The sequence below is a fragment of the Mus musculus genome, chromosome X, assembly GCF_000001635.26.
Source record: "Mus musculus strain C57BL/6J chromosome X, GRCm38.p6 C57BL/6J".
NCBI classification, from domain to species: Eukaryota; Metazoa; Chordata; class Mammalia; order Rodentia; family Muridae; genus Mus; species Mus musculus.
Genome location: NC_000086.7, coordinates 161158306 through 161180684, shown reverse-complemented (window position 1 = coordinate 161180684; position 22379 = coordinate 161158306). Strand labels below are relative to the sequence as shown.

General features: G+C 35.8%; 1 protein-coding gene across 5 annotated transcripts in view; it reads right to left on the bottom strand.

The window, feature by feature from the left end:
• Positions 1-22379, bottom strand: part of Scml2 (Scm polycomb group protein like 2) — a 175694-nt gene that overhangs the window by 77534 nt on the left and 75781 nt on the right. For 2 of the 5 annotated variants that reach the window (NM_001290651.1, NM_001290652.1), the window contains exons 1-4: positions 17437-17935; positions 9150-9195; positions 3368-3438; positions 2414-2648 (exon numbers count right to left, since the gene is read on the bottom strand). In NM_001290651.1, coding sequence (NP_001277580.1) covers positions 2414-2648; positions 3368-3438; positions 9150-9171 — 328 coding nt within the window. In that variant the 5' untranslated portion in view covers positions 9172-9195; positions 17437-17935. Of the gene's footprint in view, positions 1-2413; positions 2649-3367; positions 3439-9149; positions 9196-17436; positions 17954-22379 lie in introns of those variants that run through there. The other 3 variants (XM_006528670.2, XM_006528672.2, XM_006528673.3) reach the window with 2 other exon arrangements.

Genomic DNA, 22379 nt, shown 5'->3' with positions numbered 1-22379 from the left:
GACCAAGGAACTCATTTCACAGCCAGAGAAGTACGACAGTGGGCTCACGATCATGGAATTCACTGGTCTTACCACATTCCCCATCATCCTGAAGCAGCTGGGCTGATAGAAAGATGGAATGGCCTTTTGAAGACGCAGTTACAGCGCCAATTAGGTGGTAACAGCTTGGAAGGCTGGGGCAGAGTTCTTCAGAAGGCAGTATATGCTTTGAATCAGCGCTCGATATATGGTACAGTTTCACCCATAGCCAGGATTCATGGGTCCAGGAATCAAGGGGTGGAAAACGGAATAGTTCCACTTACTATCACTCCTAGTGACCCTCTAGGAAAATTTTTGCTTCCTGTCCCCATAACTCTAGGTTCTGCTGGCTTAGAAGTTTTGGCTCCAGAGAGGGGAGTGCTCCTACCAGGAGCTACAACAAACATTTCATTGAACTGGAAGCTCAGACTTCCCCCTGGTCATTTTGGGCTTCTAATGCCCTTAAACCAACAGGCTAAAAAAGGAATAACAGTGTTAGGAGGGGTGATAGATCCAGATTACCATGGGGAAATTGGATTACCTCTTCACAATGGTGGTAAGCAAGATTATGTCTGGAGTGCAGGAGATCCCTTAGGGCGTCTCTTAGTACTACCATGTCCTGTGATTAAAGTCAATGGGAAACTACAACAGCCTAATCCAAGCAGGATGACAAAGGACGCAGACCCATCAGGAATGAAGGTATGGGTCAATCCTCCAGGAAAAGAGCCAAGACCTGCTGAGGTGCTGGCTGAAGGTGAAGGAAATACAGAATGGGTAGTAGAGGAAGGTAGTTATAAATACCAATTAAGGCCACGTAACCAGTTGCAGAAACGAGGATTATAAAGTAATATGAATGCCCATTGTAAATTTACTAATGCGTTTGCGATTGTACGAGGGATAGTTATATCATGTTAGGCGTATTTACAACCTTGTTATTGTTTCATGTGAACATGAGATATTATTTGTGTCAAGTTGACAAGGGGTGGATTGTAGTGGCTATTCCTGGTTGTCAACTTGACAATATTTGGAATGAACTACAATTCGGAATTGGAAGGCTCACCAGTGACCCTTATCTGGAGGCTTGGAGATCCTTATCTGGATCTTGGTTTGAAGATCTTGAGCCATAGTGGCTATGGATTCCAGAAGATTGAATCTCCGAGTTAAGGAACACACCTTTAATCTGGGCTATGCCTTTCATCTGGGATTAAAGGTGTGGTGGAACACACCTTTAATCTGGGCTACACCTTTTGCTGGAGACAATATAAGGACATTGGAAGAAGGGAGTCTAGCTCTTGCTCTTGCTCTTGCTCCTTTGCCTGCTTGCTGCGTGAGACTGAGTAACTGCTAGATCCTTGGACTTCCATTCACAGCTGCGACTGAACAATTGTTGGGAATTCGGCTGCCGACTGTAAGTCATCAATAAATTCCTTTACTATTTAGAGATTATCCATAAGTTCTGTGACTCTAGAGAACCCTGACTAATACACTTATTTTCTACAGATTATCAGAATATTCTGCAATTCTAAAAAGATTTTTCCCAAAATATGTCATAACTGTTTTACATTTTAAAAACACAGCCCAAACTGAGCACTACATGTACTTAAACTTAAACCCTATGTTAAAACTTCCATTTTCTCATCCCTTTCAAAGCCTAAGAATAACTAGTATCCAATGGTTAGGACTCTCTCAATGAAAATACTGATTCTTTACTCCTCTCATAATGTAGACTCTCACATCCTTCCTACTTTCCTCCTCTCCCCAAAAGTGTTGAATGGCTCAATGGACAACATCAAAAGGTGTGTACGTCATAAAAATACAGGCTTCTATGTAGCAGAAGATGGCCTAGTCGGCCATCACTGGAAAGAGAGGCCCTTTGGTCTTGCAAACTTTATATGCCCCAGTACAGGGGAATGCCAGGGCCAAGAAGTGGGAGTGGGGGAGGGGGTACGGGAGCAGGGCAGGGGGAGGGTATAGGGAACTTTTAGGATAGCATTTGAAATGTATGTAAAGAAAATATCTAAGGAATAAAAGTCAATTTAGGAGCATAAATGAGAATTCTGGCCATGTTTAATAAAGAAATTAAAATGAAAAAAAAATAAAGGCTCCTTCTCTAGAAGAGTCTCTGAATTTACATGCATGATCTAAGAAAGCTTCTTTGGGTATTTTAAATTTGAAGATTAAAATAACATCTGTTCAAAAATGAGACCTTTCAGCACACTTAAGCAGTATATAAAACAGTGAAATGGTACTGAGTTCCTTTCCAATCATGTACCTTTTACAGGAACTCCCTGACTTACAAGAAGGCCTGAGTGATCTTTAAAAGGACAGTTAAAACCATCTCTAATAAATAGCTTACTAGTAAGACTATGTTATTTTAAGAACTGTTTATCCTTACCCAGTGGAGGCTGAAGTAAATCTCCTCCTTGTTCACACGTCCCAACAGGTTGTATGTCTGATGAATCCACAAGTCTCCAAAAATCATTCTTATTGTCACTACCATCCAGTCGTAGACGTAACCTGGCTCCAGTAATTCCAATGACCGAAGCAACACACACCGAATCAATATTGCGAGGGTCACGGGCTTCCAATTTCATACCAATTTTGAATTCATTAGTTGGTGGAGTCTTAGACTATAAATAAATAAAAATGTGTTAAAATGCATAAAATATAAGAAAATATATGGCAAATTATGATACCAGAATAGCTAGGTGACAAATTAGGTACAGTCACAGCAGAAGTTGAATGAGGTCAGTTTTACAAGGCTCAAGGCAAAAATCTCCCTTTTTGAAATGCAGCATAAAACACTGGTCATAACTAGCCTCACTTATAAGCACATCTAGAAAACCCAGCTATAGCTTATAAGATGCATCTTGAAATATTTTATAAATAAGAATCTTATGAAGGTATTCCTATTGAAATGAGCAAACTAGAAGTCCTATCAAAGCATATGATAAAGTTAAACTCCCCAGCACGTTGCAAACATCCCTGCATACTTTTGACCATGATCCCACGGGTACATCTATCTACCTTGCACTCCACATATTCTGTGCCATCTCTTGATGCCCATCTTATTTTGACTGCTTTCTTTCTTCTCATTCTAACAATCTTAAATTGCATCTGTTTCATGTGCCTTGTCAATACAGGGTTCTATTTCTTATAATTACTTGCTATTTCTGTCTTTCCCTCTACATGGGCAATTTAAAAATTACTGCAAATAGATGTGATAATCAGTGACACAAGCATCATCCCACTTTCTCTTCATACTATCAGAGCCATGGAACCACAGACACCCTTCTACAAACTAATGATCTATGTTACTGTATAAAATATCAAGAGAATATTGGCATACCTGTCTGAAATATTCAGAAGGAGCACTTATCGATCCAGTCTCTTTCAAGTACTTGTCCCAGTCAAAATGATCTGGAAAAATAACATACAAATAGGGTGAGTTTTGAGTATGCAGTTATGTTTTTATCCTGAATAAAATGTTTTAGTTCATCCCTAGGCAATTATGGGTATGAGAGGCTTTGAAGGGAGTAAAAGGGAGGGAGAAGTGCTGCAATTACATTATAATCTCAAAAATACAAAGGAAAAAATATGTCCTACAAACCAGGTTATAACTCCTCAGTTTACATTCAATCATGTACTAAAATAAAAGCAACATTTTGACAATAATGATCCTGACAGAAATTATAACTCAGATCCTCAGTGTGACTTGTGGAGTAAAGCAGAGTGATTCTGAAGGAAGTTGCTTGGGGTGAGCAGTAGTAGTAGAGGCCCAGTGTTCAATACTCTACACTGCAAGAAAGAAATACGAACACTAGAAACCTAGGACATTTTTATAGACTAGAAAATCTGCACATGTGTTAAATATAAATTTGCTTAACTATTTTGTTTACATTGTATAGTCCCATGAATGTGAAGGTGCTTTGTTTATTATGGGGATGTAAAGGTGTTTTTTTAAAAAAATTCTTAGAACCAGAACAGTTCTTAATATACTATTTAAATCTCCATCCACAGGGTCAAGAACATAGTGCTAAGACACAGCAGTAAGCGACTGAACAGTGCAGTCACAGATATAGATATAGATATAGATATAGGGCTGTTACATCTTCTATATATTTTACTGTGCTCTTCCATGTAGTCTTCATGGCATACTACAATGCCATCAAAAAGCAGTACATTCTGCCTGGTTTGAACATATTTGCTTAATTCACTGTCCTAGCTAGACTGTCAATACACTGACAAACTGATTCAAAATATTAAAATATATATCTTGATGATTTAATTTTCAGAAAACATGAATTTTTCTATATTCTTGTTAACTAGTATAAAAAAAACCTTTTGCACTTCTCTTCCATAGTTTAATGTGTATTACCAGATCTGATATGCAATAGTACTTCTTTATCCTTAGGCTCCAATAAATATGATTTCAATTATTTACATTCAACTGCATTGCAAAAAATTAAAACAAAAACTCCAGAGATGATTTCTAAGTTTTAATGTGTACAGTTGTTCTAACTAGTGAGATGAAATCTCACACTCACATTACATCCCACTCAAGAGACATATGCCATGAATGCAAGCAGACTGTTAATCACTTAGTCACAACTTTGTAAGTAAGTCATCAACCAGCCAGTGTTCAGATAGTTTATCTTACTTTCAACTGAACAATAGCCACAAAGTACAAGTATAGTGATGCAGGTAATTCAGATACATGAGAGAGAAACCGTAACGTGTTCCTCTTTCTTTACATGGAAAGGTGAAAAGTCTCAACAATGAATGAAACACGATATGTTAAAGTTCCTGATATGTATTCTAACAACTACCAATCTTGTATTGTGCCTTATTTACAAATCAAAGATTACCACACATGTATACGTAAAACATACATTAATATCCAGTTTCAAGCATCTACTGGGATAGAATCATAGAATATAGCAAATATACCTCCATCAAAGGAAGGATTACCACATCCTTCAAAGGATAACACACAGATCTACACAAAGATATTGTTTACCAATCAATTTTCTAGAAAATACACATTAAAAAAAACCTGACAGTATCTGTGGATTTCTGCAATATAAATAATGACACCATGGCTGATTGTAGAATACCAAACCAAAGCCATGAAGCATGAAGTTAGGGGAAGATATGCACAACTAGCACCTCAAAGTCACTATTAGACACACCATTATACCATAAAATGATATATTTTTTCTATGTATAACTATATATGTGAACTATACATGCATACATAAGATAATAGAATTTTTTAAATAAAAAGCTTAGCCAATGATCAAAAATTCCAGTTTGCTTCTGTTTCAACATGATGTGTAGTACTACCACAGTGTTGAAAACATGTGCTTCAGAATCTGATATGCTTTTTTTCAGTACAGCTCTACCTCTTATTATAAAATGCTGAGCCTCTCATTTGCTTAGCCTCAGTTCTCTCATTTACAAAATGTGAAAATTGATATATATGGTACCAGGCAAGATTTATGTTACAACTGTCACTAAATTTGGAAATATTTAGTTTTGTCTGCGAGATACACAGGTACACAAATTGTCAAAATATTTTCTTGATCTCCTAAACTTACAAACTATTAACAGGATTATTTTCTATCATATTGTTAGCCAATGACAATCTATAGTATAGATCATATAGAAACTTAATTTGCCTTTAAAAAACCTATTCACAACTGCTCATGTGATACTTACTTCCACTAACACAATAGAACCCACATGGATCCAAGCGTTACTAGATTACATTTAATACACCTAACACAAGACCACAGTTGGAATTCCTAACCAGCAACCAAAAGTCAGTCTGAAATTTTTGTTCTGACTTTGCATCATGTTCTCAGTAGAATAGGAGAATATTGAGGTCATTCTCTCTTAGAAATGATGTCTTGAAACTGATATATCTCTTCAAAACCTAGGTGCACATATATAACTGTGTAATCTGATTGCTCTATACATACATCTTTGGTGTCCTCCTTCATATTAGCCTGGACTCCATTCTAATTTATACATTAGGTTTAATAAATTGTTGCACATGGAACAGAACCTCTATCAACCTTCTTGATTTTCTCTGGAGTAAATCAGAATTATGTCTTTACAAGTGCCAGGTTTGGGTTCATATGCTATGTGAAGACAATGAGCAGGAAATATCTTAGATGAAGTCTCTCAGTTTAATGATCAGCATACACTACTTCACAGCATTTATCACAGCTATAATTATTTATTATCTATTAGCCCACTCAAGCTTAGAGAAAGCAGAAATCATATTTATTGTTTGGTACTAGATTCCTACATGGGCCATTAATATGTATCAAGAATTATCCTAATTACTACAGATGCTTGAGTTTAAAAAAGATAAAAAGGTGAAAACCCTGTCTAAAAGTCACTCACTGATGACTAAAAGAAAATGCTAGAGTCTAGGCCCTGAAATATATCTTCATATAATTGTCTAGTTTGTTAAAGTTATCTCATTTTTAAATCAAAAGTCAGATAATTTTAAATAATGGCAAATTTCTAACATTAAATATTGGACAAATTTGTACTTAAATATAACTGTAATTTCATGCAATAATTATCAATTCATCTTTAAATAAAATTAAAGTATTAACAATATTTTTTTACCTTTCTACAACTAAGGTTTATGGTATTAGAAGTTAGTACATACATACTATATCAAAAGCAACATGAGTTCATTATAACCCTGAGGAACAAAAATGATGTATTAAATTACTTAAAAACCTACTGCTTTGTACAGATGTACTTGACTGAGTAGTTCCCTCTTGAGCATCATTTTTGAACTCCATTGATTCTAACCATAAGGAAAAAAATAACACTACAGTAATTTGAAAGCACTTCAAATATTATCTAATTAATTTAATTTTTATGAGAACTTGTTTAATTTTATGTTTATCTTCATTTTATGTGTCCTACAATTTTGAGTGTAGTATACACTTTACTTGTTCATTTTATTTTTTCACTATTAAAATGAAAGCTTCATAAAAAGCAGGTATTTAATTCTGTCTTGCTCAGTGCTATAACCTTCTAACACTTATATCCCAGGGCCTAAGATATGGAATACTCTTAAGAATTTGTTAAATAAATGTGCCAATATATCTAAATAAACTACTGGCAGATCTTTAAACTACTTAAAATAATTTCCTAGAAATAAAATGATGTTTTCAAGTGTTCAAAACATTCCATGCAATCTTAAATACAACATACTTCAACAAACTACTCAGGTTTTCCTCTATGCTAAACTAAATTCAAGTTCTCAAAATCCTTGAGTTGTCACAAATGTAAATATATCATGTCACTCAGACAAATTATCATATATATAAGAAAAATATATATAAAACATGCATAATGCTAAAAATTAACCTAAATCCTTAATATCATCAAATAACCAACAGTTATCACTGTTTCTCAAACTGCTTTCATTATTTTAAGTGTGAATACTTAATTCTCAGGACTCAAAGTTCTCATACAGTAATGACTGGTATGTCTTTCAGGTTTTCAGTTAGAAATTATTCATGGAATATAGAAATTTTAGAGGAATATATAGCCTTATTTCTATTTAAATTTTCTGCAGAAAGCACACACTTACTTTAACAAAATAGTTCTATACTAAGAATTTCTAAGTCAGTCAGGCGGTGGTGGCGCACGCCTTTAATCCCAGCACTTGGGAGGCAGAGGCAGGTGCATTTTCTGAGTTCGAGGCCAGCCTGGTCTATAAAGTGAGTTCCAGGACAGCCAGGGCTATCCAGAGAAACCCTGTCTCAAAAAAACAAACAAACAAAAAAAAATAAAAAATAAAAAAAAAGGAATAAAATGGGTCTTAATTTAAGGAAACCAAGAATCTATTTATAAATTCTACACCAAGGTAATACAGTCAATATACAAATTAAACAAAATTAAAGGGCAAGATTCATATTTGAACATGTAATTAGAAGAAAAGTTGTAAGATATTTAAGACTTGAACAAAAAACAATGAAGCAAATGTGTGAAGAATGAATTATGGGAAATAAATCATAACAAAGTATAAACCAGTATGACCTATTAATGAGTCAAAAAGTACACTTCTACCTACAGAAAGACAGGATGAAAAATTATTCATATTATAGTTTAGAAAGGGGATCGGGTCAGGGCGGATATGGGATTTGGTGTGGGGGGGGTAGTTATGGAGCAGTAACCAGGAAGGGGGATATAATTTGAGATGTAAACGAATAGAATGATTAATTTTTTTAAAAAAGAAAAGGGATTGCATTTATTTCATTTGTATTTTCTATTTTTTCACTATTTTTAATTTTATTTTTTGTTGAGGTGACCTGAAAAAAATGCTTTTCACACGCTAGTAAAGTTCCTCTTAATGCTGAGCTTACATCCCTGATGCAGAAGAGTTTGAGCCTTACCTTGGCTGTGTATGTACTGTATGACCTGTTCAGTTACCTCCATGCCTTATAGTCTTCTTACTTATAAAATTAAGGCTGAAAATTCTAAGCATATATCTCTAGTATAACTTTTAAAAAAAAACTGTATTTAGAGGTGAAAGAGAAGGCTCAGCTGGTAAAAGCACTTACTGCTCCTGTAGATAACCTAAGTTTATTTCCTAGTATCTACAGTAGGTGGCTCGCAAGTACCTGAAACAACAACTCTGGGAGATTTGATGCCTTGAGTTGTTGACAGAATATGTCTAAAGAGAAATCTAATAAAGAATTTCTTCTTTCCAATATTTAATAAGAAATCATTCTAGGTAGGAGGAAAACACTAGAAACAAAGCAGCATGACACTATTCAAAAGGGAAAAGGGGATATAATTGAGCAGGTAGGTGCTTAATATTGTTTTCTTTAAACTTTTTTTTGAGGGGGGGGGGGAGGGTTTCTCTGTGTAGCCCTGGCTGTCCTGAAACTCACTCTGTAGACCAGATTGTCCTGGAACTCAGAAATTTACCTGCCTCTGCCTACTAAGTGCTGGGATTAAAAGGGTGTGCCCCACCATTGCCCTGACTTCTTTAAACATTTTAAAGACTTTATTTCAAAAGTTCAATATAAGGTAACATACCTGTTACAAACAAATAGCTAAAAAACAACATTTAGATAAGCAAAGCTTACCTTCATTCGCTGTTTGCCCCATGGTATTCGCCTCTTCTGTATTTTCCTACAAAGGAAAACACATAATACCTTAGTTTAAGCACTATACATTTCTAAGAGGTAATAGTAATAAAAATGAGAGTCCGATCACTTTAATAGCTTCCCCCTGAATAAAAATAAGGTAGCTGTGAACTAGAAAAATAGTTAACTAATGGAACTTGGGTAAGTATAGGTCTTCTCTTTAGGAGGAAATCAAAAGTGAAAAAAATCAGAGTAAATCGTAAGTAGGCAGCCACTAGTATTCAAATTGAGGCCTATGCTAGAGCCCTCATAATAGTACTGAGAAGTACAAAAATCATGAATACAATGAAAAATTCCATGAATCAAGTCTTCTAACAAACATTACTTGTTAGGAGCCAGGTAAGTACTGTAGAATAGACCTATCATCCCAATAGTCAGGAAGCAGTAGCAGGTGGGTCTTGAATTTTAAGTGATCCTGGATTACATAGTGAGATTCTGTCTCAAAAATTCAAGGAAATTAGTTTTAGGGGAAAATTGTTCATTAGGAAGCTGGCATCACTGTTCATTAGATTTATTTTTTTTTTCATGTCCTTAACATGTTCCATACTCTAAAACAAAGATATTAGACTGTCCCAAAAAGTTATCAATCCAGGCCAAAATTTACATATGAATACACATAAAAAAGTCAGGTGTATAGAAAAAAGTAACAGAACATATAAACTCTATATTCCTGTAGTTAAGATATAATGATGTATAAACTAAATGTAGTTTGGTAAGTAAAGGAATATACTCATGAACTCACCCAGAAAGAATTCTATTATCTCTAACCCAAGACTTAATTGTACTGAAATCCTCACCTCCTCTAACTTTGCTTCTTCTGACAGTTTTTCCTCATCAATACCAATACTTCTTTCAAAACTTAGCTTTACATTTGTTGTCTTTTTACTCATGTATTCAATCAGTGGCCAAAACTTACTTAGGTGACTACACAGATAATTTTCCTTACCCTTGATACTTCCTGGTTAATACTTTCATTCAGTTCTATTCAGTGTACCAAAACAGCTACCTAACTTGTTTTGCCATTGGTATACTTTTCTACCATAATAATACATTATATGTCAGATACAGTCTGGGGTGTTTTCCTCCTACATAACCCTCTTGTTACAACTGGCTATGCAATTAAGAAAAAAGCCAGGACTTTCTGTAGGATAACACTAAGATCCTCCATAACTTCAAAATTACCAGATATATACTCACACAGACCCTATACCCTAACCACAAAAGACTTGTTTCAGGACACCTCATATTATTTTGACTACATGAAATATAATTTCCTTTTCTTTTGCTTGAAATATTAGCAGTGCTTTGATAGCATCAATAAATACAACCTATTTTCTGAAAGCTTTACTTTATTCAATACAAGTATCTGATTCCAGTTTGGTTGCTGGTTTGCTTAACAAATGTTGATATAATTCCTAGGATGTGCTTGGTATTATGTTAATGGAAGGAAGATATATACTCTAGAGTCAGCAGGGGAGAACATGTCTATAATCTCAGCACTTAGGAGGTTCAAACAAGGAATTTGATAGCAGATTTCCTGCCTAGCAAGCAAGACCTTGTGACTAAAGAAGAAAAGGATGGAGAAGTTACGGGAAATAAACAATCTACTATATCAAGTCTGGGAATCTGGGTCAGAAAGATAGCTCAGTGGTTAATAGCTCTTACAGTGGACTTGTGTACAGCTCCCAGCAAACATTTTAGGGAACTCATACTGCCTGTAACTACAGCTCCAAGGGACTTGATGACACCTTTTGAAATCCAAGAGCATAAGCACATAACATCATAATGGACACATAGACAGGCAGACAAGAGCACAAGCATAAAATATGGTAATCAGCAGACAAACACACACAAAACCCCCCACAAATTATGTTTTTAAAAGCGGAAAATCCTCAGGTGACAGAAGATGCTGGCAAGGATGTGTAGAAAGAAGAACACTTCACTGTTGGTGGGATTGCCAGCTGGTACAACCAGTCTGGCAGTTCCTCAGATAATTGGGCATAGTAATACCTGAGGACCCAGCTATACCACTCCTGGGCATACCCAAAAGATGCTCCAACATGTAATAAGGACACATGCTCCACTATGTTCATAGCAGCCATATTTATAATAGCCAGAAGCTGGAAAGAACCCAGATGTCCTTCAAGAGAGGAATGGATACAGAAAATGTGGTACATTTACACAATGAAGTACTACTCAACTATTAAGAACGAGGACATCCAGAGTTTTGCAGGCAAGTGAATGGAACTAGAAAATATCATCCTGAGTGACATAACTCAAACCCAAAAGGACATGCACGGTATGTACTCACTAATAAGTGGATATTAGCCAAAAGTAAAAAAAATTTTAAAAGTACAGAATACCCAAGATACAGTCCCCAGAACTCAAAAATTTCAACAAGCTGAAGTGCCCAAGTGAGGACACCTCAGTCTCTCTTGGGAGAGAGAAGAAAGTGATCACAAGTGGGGAGGGAAAGTGAGGACTTCGGGGTCTGTGATCATTCAGAGATGATGCACCTAACCCTCAAGAGACTGGAGGCCCCAGGGAGTTTAGAGGTCAGGTGGGATGGGGGGTGGGAGCATCCACGTAGAGATGGGTGGGATGGGGAGGAGGTGTGGGAATGTGGAGCAGTCAAATGGTGGATGGGGAATAGAATATGAAATGTAAATAAATAAATTTAAAAAGCACTAAATTGTTTTCATTTGACTTGAAATTAAATTTTCATTTAATTTAAATATATTGTAGCAACATGCTTCTAACAAATTATATATTAAAAAAACTCACATAAAAAAGTTTTTACATTGTTGATAGCTATCCTTAAAAGAAAGCAAGCAAATGTATGTTACTTTTTGAACTGGGTATGATTCATCATGTTACGAATTTACAGCTATTAATTTTATTCACCTAGATTATTAAAATAATAAAAGTCTCATTTTGAAACAAATGAAAGTAATCAGAAAAAACTAAGGCATACTTGTCACAACTATATTTACAAGTAGACAAACATGGTAACACACTCCTGTAATCCCAACACATGAGAAGCAAAATGAAGCCAATGGCAAACAGGGAAACTGTGTCTCAAAAGAAAAATATTATGAATAAAATGAAATAAAAATTCTATTGTTGACTCAGAAATACTTAGAATATGATGGTATTAAGGATTTGTGTCAAATTGTATCCTCCCAAAAATAAAAAAATAAAATAAAATAAAAATTTCTAGAGAGATTCCTAATAATGTTTTAGTAAGATCTACCACAACAAATTTGAAGTTACTCTTTTTCTACATCAATACAAATCCAACAGCATTTAAAAGTGGAGACAGGATGCCCCTGAATTTCTGCCCAATGCCAGCCTGAGCTACATGAGACCCTGGATCAAAAAATGAAATATATAAAAGAAAAAAACATATATGGTAGAATTCCATATCAGAAAATATATAAAAGACAAGTAAAAGGTTGACAAAATATTAATTTATGATTGTAAATTCCTAAGGTTTTAAAACACATCCATAAGCTAATTGCTCAAAGAACTGCTGGCCACTGACATTTGTGAAGAGTTAGAGTTAATGGCAGGGCATGTCAATTTACTACAGGCAGCTCATGGTGCTATATTTTGACAAAAGAAGTAGATCAAGTTACAGCCTACTTCTATTATCAGTGAGCCTAGATTTATAGTTTCTAACACCAGTCCTACAAGATATAATGGAATGATAACAGTACCTACTAAACAACAGACTGTAGAAAAATATGTAATAAACGACCATCTAAAGTGTCTAAAAAACTAACCATCCCTGATAATAATTCAAACATGTAGCAGGTATCTATCTGTAAATTACACATTTAAACATCTAAAACTTTTGGAAAACGTTGATTATAAAATCTGAATTTTTTTAATGAAAAAAATGAAAAAGTCTGATTATAAAGTGATTTAAAACGAAGTAATACACAAATGCACTTATCACTATCAGGTATTTTATCTCAATAGTGACCACAAAGACTGTTTTATCTGGGCCAATTTATGAAACTCTAACAAGTTAATTAAAATTTGAACATTACTTCTAAGTAATTTTAAAGTTTAATGTAAAAGATTTCAAATAATATACTTTAATTTTTCAAAGGAAAAAAAAGAGCTTCACAGCAAGATGTATATTTCTGTGCACTAAGAGAACTTAAATACATTTGTATTAGTATTAGAATTTAAATATGCATAAATCAAAATAAAAGCTAGCCAAAATTGATTTAAGGTAGTAAAAGTGAACAAATATTAAAATCAGAGAATTTGACAATATTCACACTTAAATAGTTTCTCAAGACTACAAGGTACATATCAAGAAGAGTTGTTTTTATCTGGATTTCTGTACTAGGTAATCCTTTTGAGAAAAAAAAAAGTTGAGGAAACTGGTATGTATTCTGAAGGCAAGACCCAATACACAGAAGTCTTTTCCTAAGAAAAGAACATATTCTCAAGTATATCATAGAATTGCAGAGTATCTGTCTCTTTGTAAGTTTACAATGGCACATTGCTACAAAAGGTGAGCACTGTCTTTCTGGTCCGAACAATTTGGTCCTATAAACATAGAAAGTGGCAGAACCACAGCCATAAACACAAGTCACAAGTAGGGGAGCTGAGGGGTCTTTATCTTCAAATTTTTCCCAACTCCTTACTTACACAAAAATCAAACAAGTTGACTCTATCATTTAACTCTTCAAAATAAAGAATTCATCTAGTCTAGAAAGACTCATCATAGTCAGCGGCCATATGTACCGAAAACTCTTCAATTTCTCACCTAAGTGCAAAGTTATGCTCATTTCTTGTTAAAAACTTCCTAACACATGCCTCAAAACAAAAATAGGATAAAGCTTTAGGGACATTATGTTTAATAGAAATTATAACATAAACACTGTTGCTATTATTTCTATGGCTACCAAAGTTTACTTATACCAGATAACAAAGGCAAAATAATCATAAATGTCTTACTCATGAAAACCAAACATTTCATTTTAAATCTTACATAGTTTCTCAAATTTGTTCAAGTTATCCTGCTTTAAAAAAAAAAACTATTCAACTGTGTTAGATTTTTTGCAAATGAAATACAGGTAAAGGCATTTCTATACCTCAAGTAACAAAAACCCAAGCTATTAAGTGTAGCTACTTAAGCTATTTTATGTCTTTACTGGCTAGTTTTGTGTCAACTTGACAAAAGCTGGAGTTATCAAAGAGAAAGGAGCTTCATTTGAGGAAATGCCTCCATGTGATATAACTGTAAGGCATTTTTTCTATTAGTGATCAAGGGGGAAAGGCCCCTTGTGGGTGGGACCATCTCTGGGCTGGTAGTCTTGGTTCTATAAGAGAGCAGGCTGAGCAAGCCAGGGGAGGCAAGCCAGTAAAGAACATCCCTCCATGGCCTCTGCATCAGCTCCTGCTTTCTGACCTGCTTGAGTTCCAGTCCTGACTTCCTTGGTGATGAACAGCAGTATGGAAGTGTAAGCCGAATAAACCCTTTCCTCCCCAACTTGCTTCTTGGTCATGATGTTTGTGCAGGAATAGAAACCCTGACTGAGACAATGTCTATATTTATAAAATTAAATGAATAAATTATAGCAGTTTGGACTTAAGATGAATCAAACTTGCGTTCTATTTCCCTTAAGATAAAATGCTAAAAATATCAGACTTTCTAAAACAGGTAAACCTTTACAATTACCATCATCTGTTCTCTGATTTCTAGGTGTTCTGTGTCTACAATCACTTCAAATCTGAAGATCTCATGTACTAACTTCTATGATATTAATAATGATTTTAATTTTCTTAGGTGACTAGTAATTCAAACAGAGAATCCTCTTGAATCTACCCCAGTATTGCCTTTAACCCAAAGACAGGGGCAATAAAAATCTCAAGTAAAATACCCCACTCCCAAGAATTCAAACTAAAAATTTGTCTCTGAAGCTAACTTACAATAAAACATTTTTATCCAAAAGACCTAGTATTTACTCAGCCTTTTTCAAGGCACTTTACCATCGTCAATTATTTCTTAGTGAGACAACCCAGGGTTATCCGACCATTTCACTGATGTGGAAATAGACACCTACAGAAGAGAACAGGGGCAGGAAAAGGGGTGATAGGAAGCATCTGGGAGAAACAGGCAGGCAGCTAAAAAGGAACAAACTCAAAAGAAAACGAGAGTCAATTCTAGCCTGTAGCTGAAATCACAATCATTATTTTGGCTTTAGAGATATTTAAGATATATTTTGAAATAGGTAAAGTACTTTGCAAGTCTAGCTATAACCTAAGTTTCTTACTAATAAATATGCAATTCCTTAGCATTAAAAATATCCAATTTCCAATGGGCACACTGATTTCAACTAACACTTGCAAAATATCTGTCTTCCACAGGCCTAATCAGAAAATAAACTCATAAAATATATACCTTCATATAATCCTAACAAAGTGCACAAAAATCACAGAAGTCAGAAATATGTTTTGATTACAAGCAGAATGTAAAGAACAGTGGCAAAAGTAACTGAGTTTGACCATTAGTCAAAGAAATGCTTGTTCTCTATCAATTATGATGTTCTTAGCAACCTTGAAATATACAAGGATAAGATGCTGGTGGGTTGGTTTCCTTAAACACCAGAAACTAAAATGCATAATGGACTTTGAATAAATATATTTTGAACTTGGTGAATTCTAGAAAATAAATGCACACTGGTGGTTAATAAATACCTTAACTGAGCCATAAATCTAAAAGGCTGACAAAATACCTGACCAAATCATGACAAATAAGATGCTTAAGGAGCAACTCTGTTTATCAGTTTTAAAACATCCTTTATAGATAGTGCAATACCAGTAACATTATCAACATCCCCCTCACCAAATTACAATTCTAAAGCAGAGCAGGACTTCTGGGGTGAACAGGCTCATAAGGAACTTACCTCTGCTTGGAGGACATACATGGTATTCAAAATTTTCAAAGCTATTTAAATGGTTTGACTAAGTTCTTTATAAGTTTCAAACTATTCTAAAGATGATGGATAAACTCACTGTCTTCTCAAAATCTTAGATTTACTTTCAAGAGCTCATTTTAACATTCCTCCCATTAAATACAGAAAGCCACAAACAGATTAGAATAATACCCATCATTACAAATAGGTTATTTAATGGTAAGGGGGGGCAAAAAAGATAAAATTGTCATTACATTTGGAATAAAGAACATTTCCAAACAATTAGAAAAAAAAATCAAGGTTATGCCAATGAAATAACACTATAAAACAACTGCTTATACACAAGTACATCTTACAATATTCTTCCCTCAAATTGAAAATAATACTGTCCCTGGAAAAATTTAAATTGCAACAACTGATGCTCTCTAAGGAAACAAGCATCTCCAATAGTTGAAAATCATGCATCATAAGCTATCTCCCCTGCCTTGGTTTCCCCTTAGCAACCAATTTTTAAAAGGCATCCTAAAGTCATACTAATGGCATCCTAAAGTCATACTAATGGCAAGTCATAAAGCTTAATATTCTCATTCTTCAAAAACAGAATCAGATTTCAAATTATAACCATACTTTGTGATGAATGACAAGTGTTTAACAACCTTTTTTAAAACATCAATACCCTCAGATAGAAATCTGTAAGTAAATGTGAGCTGCCCACATACATACATGGCAGGACAAGTGGGGAAGGGAGAAATGGGTGATTACTAGTAAGCTTTTGAAGCCACATATATAGCTCAAGGCACTCCCCTCCCCCCTTAAAAATACAGTCGATAAAATTCTAATATCTTTTTCTCTGACTCTTGAAGTACAAGTACCATTCAGGTTTAAAAAAAAAAAAAGTCAATAAAGAAGAAGAACCTTTACAGAGCTGTTTCGAAGCAAATGGTCACTACATTCAAGTTTTACATGATTGCTGACCATCATCTCCTTTAATACATCTCCTTGCCTGAAGGCTCTCAGGGGAAATTAGTCCTAGCCTTCCTGTCCAGCTTTATGAAGGAGTCATCCCCTCTGGAGGGCTAAACGTGTCAGGATCCCCAAAACACATACCTGGCATCAGACCCACAAGGGGCTCCAGGCCACAGGCACATTTTTCTAGATTGATATTCCCTACCAAAATCCAAGTTACTTCCCAAGTGCTTGTCTCAGCCCAAACCATTCAAAGTCATTCCTGACCCTTAGCCCTACCAATCTCCCACAAAGCCCCCAGGCTGCAGCCTGGCCCCACCTACCCTGGGGAGAATTGCAGAGGGCGCTGTCGGTGCTCCTGGGGAGGGGGCCTGTTGAGGGGAGCTGGGCCAGGGGCCGAATACCTCTAGCAAGATGAGCCAGTGAAGAGGGTCCGAATAAGTGTGAAGGTCAGCAGCGAGTGCTAGCAGCGGAGATGGCCCACAGAGAACACTAATTTAGACACAGCAGCCTTGGCATCTGGGGTAAAGCTTCCAGGGGTGTGAGGCAGGAGTGTTGGGACAAACTGAGGCGGGACGCTGGCGCGGCAGTAAGGGGGCGTTCCCAGCGCAGGACTTGCCCCTAAGGCTCCCCTGCCCTGCAGACAGCCATCAGGACTCCAACATCAGGACTCCATCTCCACTTCCCAAGGGGGACCAGGGCCACCAAGCACCTCGGGTCTTCTCCGCCCGAGCAAAAGCACTTCTGTCATGCTAGCTCAGGGAGCAGGCACCAGACTTCACATTGCAGCCGCCATTTTTGAGAAGCCGCGCGCAGAGCCGCGCATGCCCCACAACCGACACAGCCACTCCACCCTCCCACAGCAGGCTGTGTGCCCGTGGTTGCTGCAAACACGCCCTAAGACTGCTGCCGCGGGTGGAGCTTGAGCCCAGGACCCAGCAACCTGCATGAACGAGTTTGAGCAGTGGCCATCGTGGAGAAGTGGTGATGCTAAAAAGCCTTTGGCAGTTTTCCCTTATACTTCAGGATCAGAAATCCTAGCAACAGGCTAAGTACCCAAGACCCCTGGGGTCTAGCATCAAGTTCCATGCTGGGTACTCACTGCCATTAGACTTTTAGATCCCTGGCTAACTCCTATTTTGGCCACTTACCCCCCCCCCAAAAAAAATAAATAGTTCCACAAGAAACCAAGTCAAAGGAGCAAGGAAAACTCAGCTCCTACTATGGAACTGGAGCTGTGCCTTCCAGCTCCTTCAGCTTAAATCCTCTTCACCATGGGTTTTAGGCACCAATGCCCTGCCAGTCCCACTTTCTGGATTCTATTGTTCTTAATTTATGCTTAATCTTAAAGACATGAGATTAGCCTAGTGACAAATCCCGTTTGCTCACATTTGATGGATCCCAGAAGGGTTGAATACATAGTTCAACTTGTGTTGAACTGCACGTGCTTTCTCACCTCAGAGAAACCTATAGCATGAGTGGAGATCACTCGGAAGAGAGGAAGAAAAAATTCCTTAAAATATAGCATCCAGCTGCACAAAATACATCACACAAAATGCCACAGAAAATATTCACCTCTAGTTCAGAGTTAAGAAACCAATTTCAAAGTTTTGCTTGAAAAATACACAATATGCTATGTTAGCCAAAAGTAAAAGTTAAGTCTCCTCTCTATACCTCTATCCAAAACTGAGTGTAGGTTTTCTATCTTTTACCTTAATGTATAATGGACTAAACTAAAAGCATATATCCACAGCAACAAAGAGTATATGCATTTCCTCCAATGTAAAATAATTTTCATATGCAACTTTTACAGTAAGAAATAAATGCCACTCCTTCAAGAATGTTAGCATTGTATATAATAGGCATTGCTAGAAGATAGTTTTAGGAGAAAAAGGGAGAGCTTTTTTGTCTCCCTAAGAGGCCAGTAGTGCCTAAGACAGTAAAATAGAATGTAGTCCCATATATCCATTCTTTTGAAACTGAACAGGCCTAACACCTAGAGATCTCCAGAATGATGTGATATTAAATTCTTTCTCTCTTCCTACTAATTAGGAAACTCTCTCCCTGAAAATAATACAGTATTCTCTTGGTGTAAGTTAGCTGCTAACTTGGGACATACAGTGCCTATTTCTACATGCAAACTCACATATTCTTGATTTCTGTAATGTACCTAGTTCAAGAAAGATCTAAACATGGTGAACTTACTACTGGTGATTTGCTTCACAATTTGAAAATCACTTGATAAATACAAATAAACAGATAAACACAAAAACTTGATAAACTTAATAAATACAAATATAAACAGATTAACAGATAACCTAAGAGTTGTCATCTGAGTTTCAGAAGAGCACAGTAGCATACTCACCCTTATAAGGAGATATAAAATTTTCTTTCCTGTAACTCATACTATAAAGACAATATACCATTGAGACTTCCAGGGAGAACACAGAGTCTTTACGACATGAGGATGCCGATTTTGAAACTGAAGAACTGAAAAACTACCATCATGAGCCTGAAATGATTCTATAATATTTTTCCCTCAACACTGTATCGTGCCATGAGATCTAAATGTGGCTTCTATTCTAATAGAACTAGCAACATGTGGATATTTAATATTAAATTTAATTGGGTTGAAAGTTAGTTCAGTAGTAGAGCATTTGCTTACCATGTAGGAGACTCTAGGTTCAAACACTGGTACCAAACACACACACACACACACACACAAATATAACTAAAATTTCAGCAACAAGATCCAGAAACTTCTATTGCTCCCACCTGGTCTCTGTGCCTAATTCTCATTAAGCCTATGATGTCAAAGGCCACTGCAGAAGAAAAATCAGGGTTAGGCCTAGGCTGAACCTAAGGTTTAGCACTCTTTTGTCTCTCTTTTTTTGTTTGTTTTTGTTTTTTTGTTTGTTTTTCGAGACAGGGTTTCTCTGTATAGCCCTGGCTGTCCTGGAACTCACTTTGTAGACCAGGCTGGCCTCAAACTCAGAAATCTGCCTGCCTCTGCCTAAGTGCTAGGATCAAAAGCATGCATCTCTTTTGTCTGTATTACCTGAAGAAATGATTAGTGGATAAAGTCAAGTAAGAATACAATGCATGCATCCATCTTTCCATCTTCTTTGACAAAGATTTATAGCATATATTTTCCAAGCATAGGAAAACTGGGAAGGTTACTACAAAAAGAGACAGAAACTAAGGAAGGGCAAATATGATGTATTTACTTGGTTTTGGACAAAGGCACCACAAAACTATACCATAGCAACAAACAGAAAAGTAAATAATTTAGTGACACATGGCTTAAAATATGCTTTCAGAATGTTAACATCCAACAAAAAAGAGAAAAACAAGAAAGAAAAAAAAACTCTTCAAACTGAAGTAATATAGTAAGTAGAAAAAAAAACTCTTCAAACTGAAGTAATATAGTAAGTAGAAAAAAAAACTGGAGCTAAAATGAAAAACTCTCTTCTCTTGAAAGACTATGAGGTCAGAGCTCTCCAGTAAGTCAAGACTAATGAACAAAATAAGTGAAAACCCAGTAGTGGTAGGACTATTGAACTTCAACATGAGGTGATTCAAGATAAACCCAAATTAAGACAACCACATATCTCAGTGATGAGAACTTACTTATTAAAACTGTTGATTATATAAATAGCATCAAAATTTTTTCAAAACTTAAGAGTATAAATTTAGAATAAAGATTGTGTTTGCTACTCAAGCATAAGAACACTCAATGCCAAATAGTTCTGCAGTATAAAGCAGTTCATAAGAAACTTTAAAATTATTTTAAAAAATATCATGTTTCCATTATTATTTTAGCATAGTGTAAGCTGAATAACTCTACCTTGAAACCAACCATCTGAAATGTTCCAGTATCTAAAACCAGTGCCAAAGTGTTGCTTCAAGAAAAAAGCACATCGTGAAAACCTGTTTCATGCACATTATTAAAAATATTGTATAAAATACTGTACTATATATAATATATAGCAGTGAATTTCACATATAGACCTGAAACCCTAAATATCTACATGTTTATCATAAAACTTCTAAATAAAAAAAAAACCCCTTCTATTCTTAAGTACTATGGATAAAGAATATTCAAACTGTAGAAACCCAGATTTCATTAGTATTAATTACTCATGAAATGACTAATTCAGTAAAGTAAGAAAACTTAATAAAATCAAAGTAACGTTATTATTGTCCCAAAAAAGATAAGTATCAAAATAAATTGATATCAGTGCAAAAAACTTGACTAACTACCCTATTTATTTCCATGAAGACATGTGAAATAAATGTAATCATTAAAAAACTATTCAGTTGATACTAGTCTCATTTCAAATTCTCTATAGCTAAATAAAGTTAGTACCTATTAAAATGGAGAAAGAAAAGCATTGTCTTTCATACTAGATAAAATTATTCCCAATCATTACTATTTGAAGACTAGACCATCATGATTTACTAGCAAGAAGCTGGCTCTTGCAAAGACAGAATCTCAGACTCGAGATTAAACTTAATGAGAATTTCATTTTTCAAAGTTGCAAAAAGTTGGGGGAGGATTATGAATGCTGGAGAAGCACTGATCCAAATCACTCCTAATGTTAGCTTATATGCAGCAACTATCTATCAAAGAGAATGGAGAGTGTATATGAACAAAAATTGCAATCACAGCACTATGAAGAAAGAGACAGGAGAAAAATTCAAGTACAAGCCAACCTGCAAGAACAACATCTAGACCTTTCAGGGTTACAGGACTATACTGTCATGAACAACAACAAAAAACTAAGAAGTTCTTTGTTCCAAGATGGTACTTAGTCTACACATATAACCCCAGCACTGAAGAGGTCAAGGCACAATGACAAAGAATTAGAAGCTAGCCTAGACTACACATACAAAAGGATCTCTGTTAAACAGGCAAAAGGATAATCAACCTATAACATCTGCTAAGCACTGATATCCAAAGTGCCTTCAGATACTCTAGCTAGGTTAGACAGATGTTCCTTTCCCTCCAACTGCTAAATAGAAGCTACCTCAGGACACTACCTACTCTTTTCAACATAAAATTCTTCCTATAGGCTGGGCATGGTGGCACACGACTTTAATCCCAGCACTTGGAAGGCAGAGGCAGGCGAATTTCTGAGTTCAGTCCAGCTTGGTCTACGGAGTGAGTTCCACGACAGCCAGGAGTATACAGAGGAACCCTGTCTCAAACCCCCCCCCCCAAATCTTCATATAAAAGACCTTTCTTCCCCTATACAAAATTATC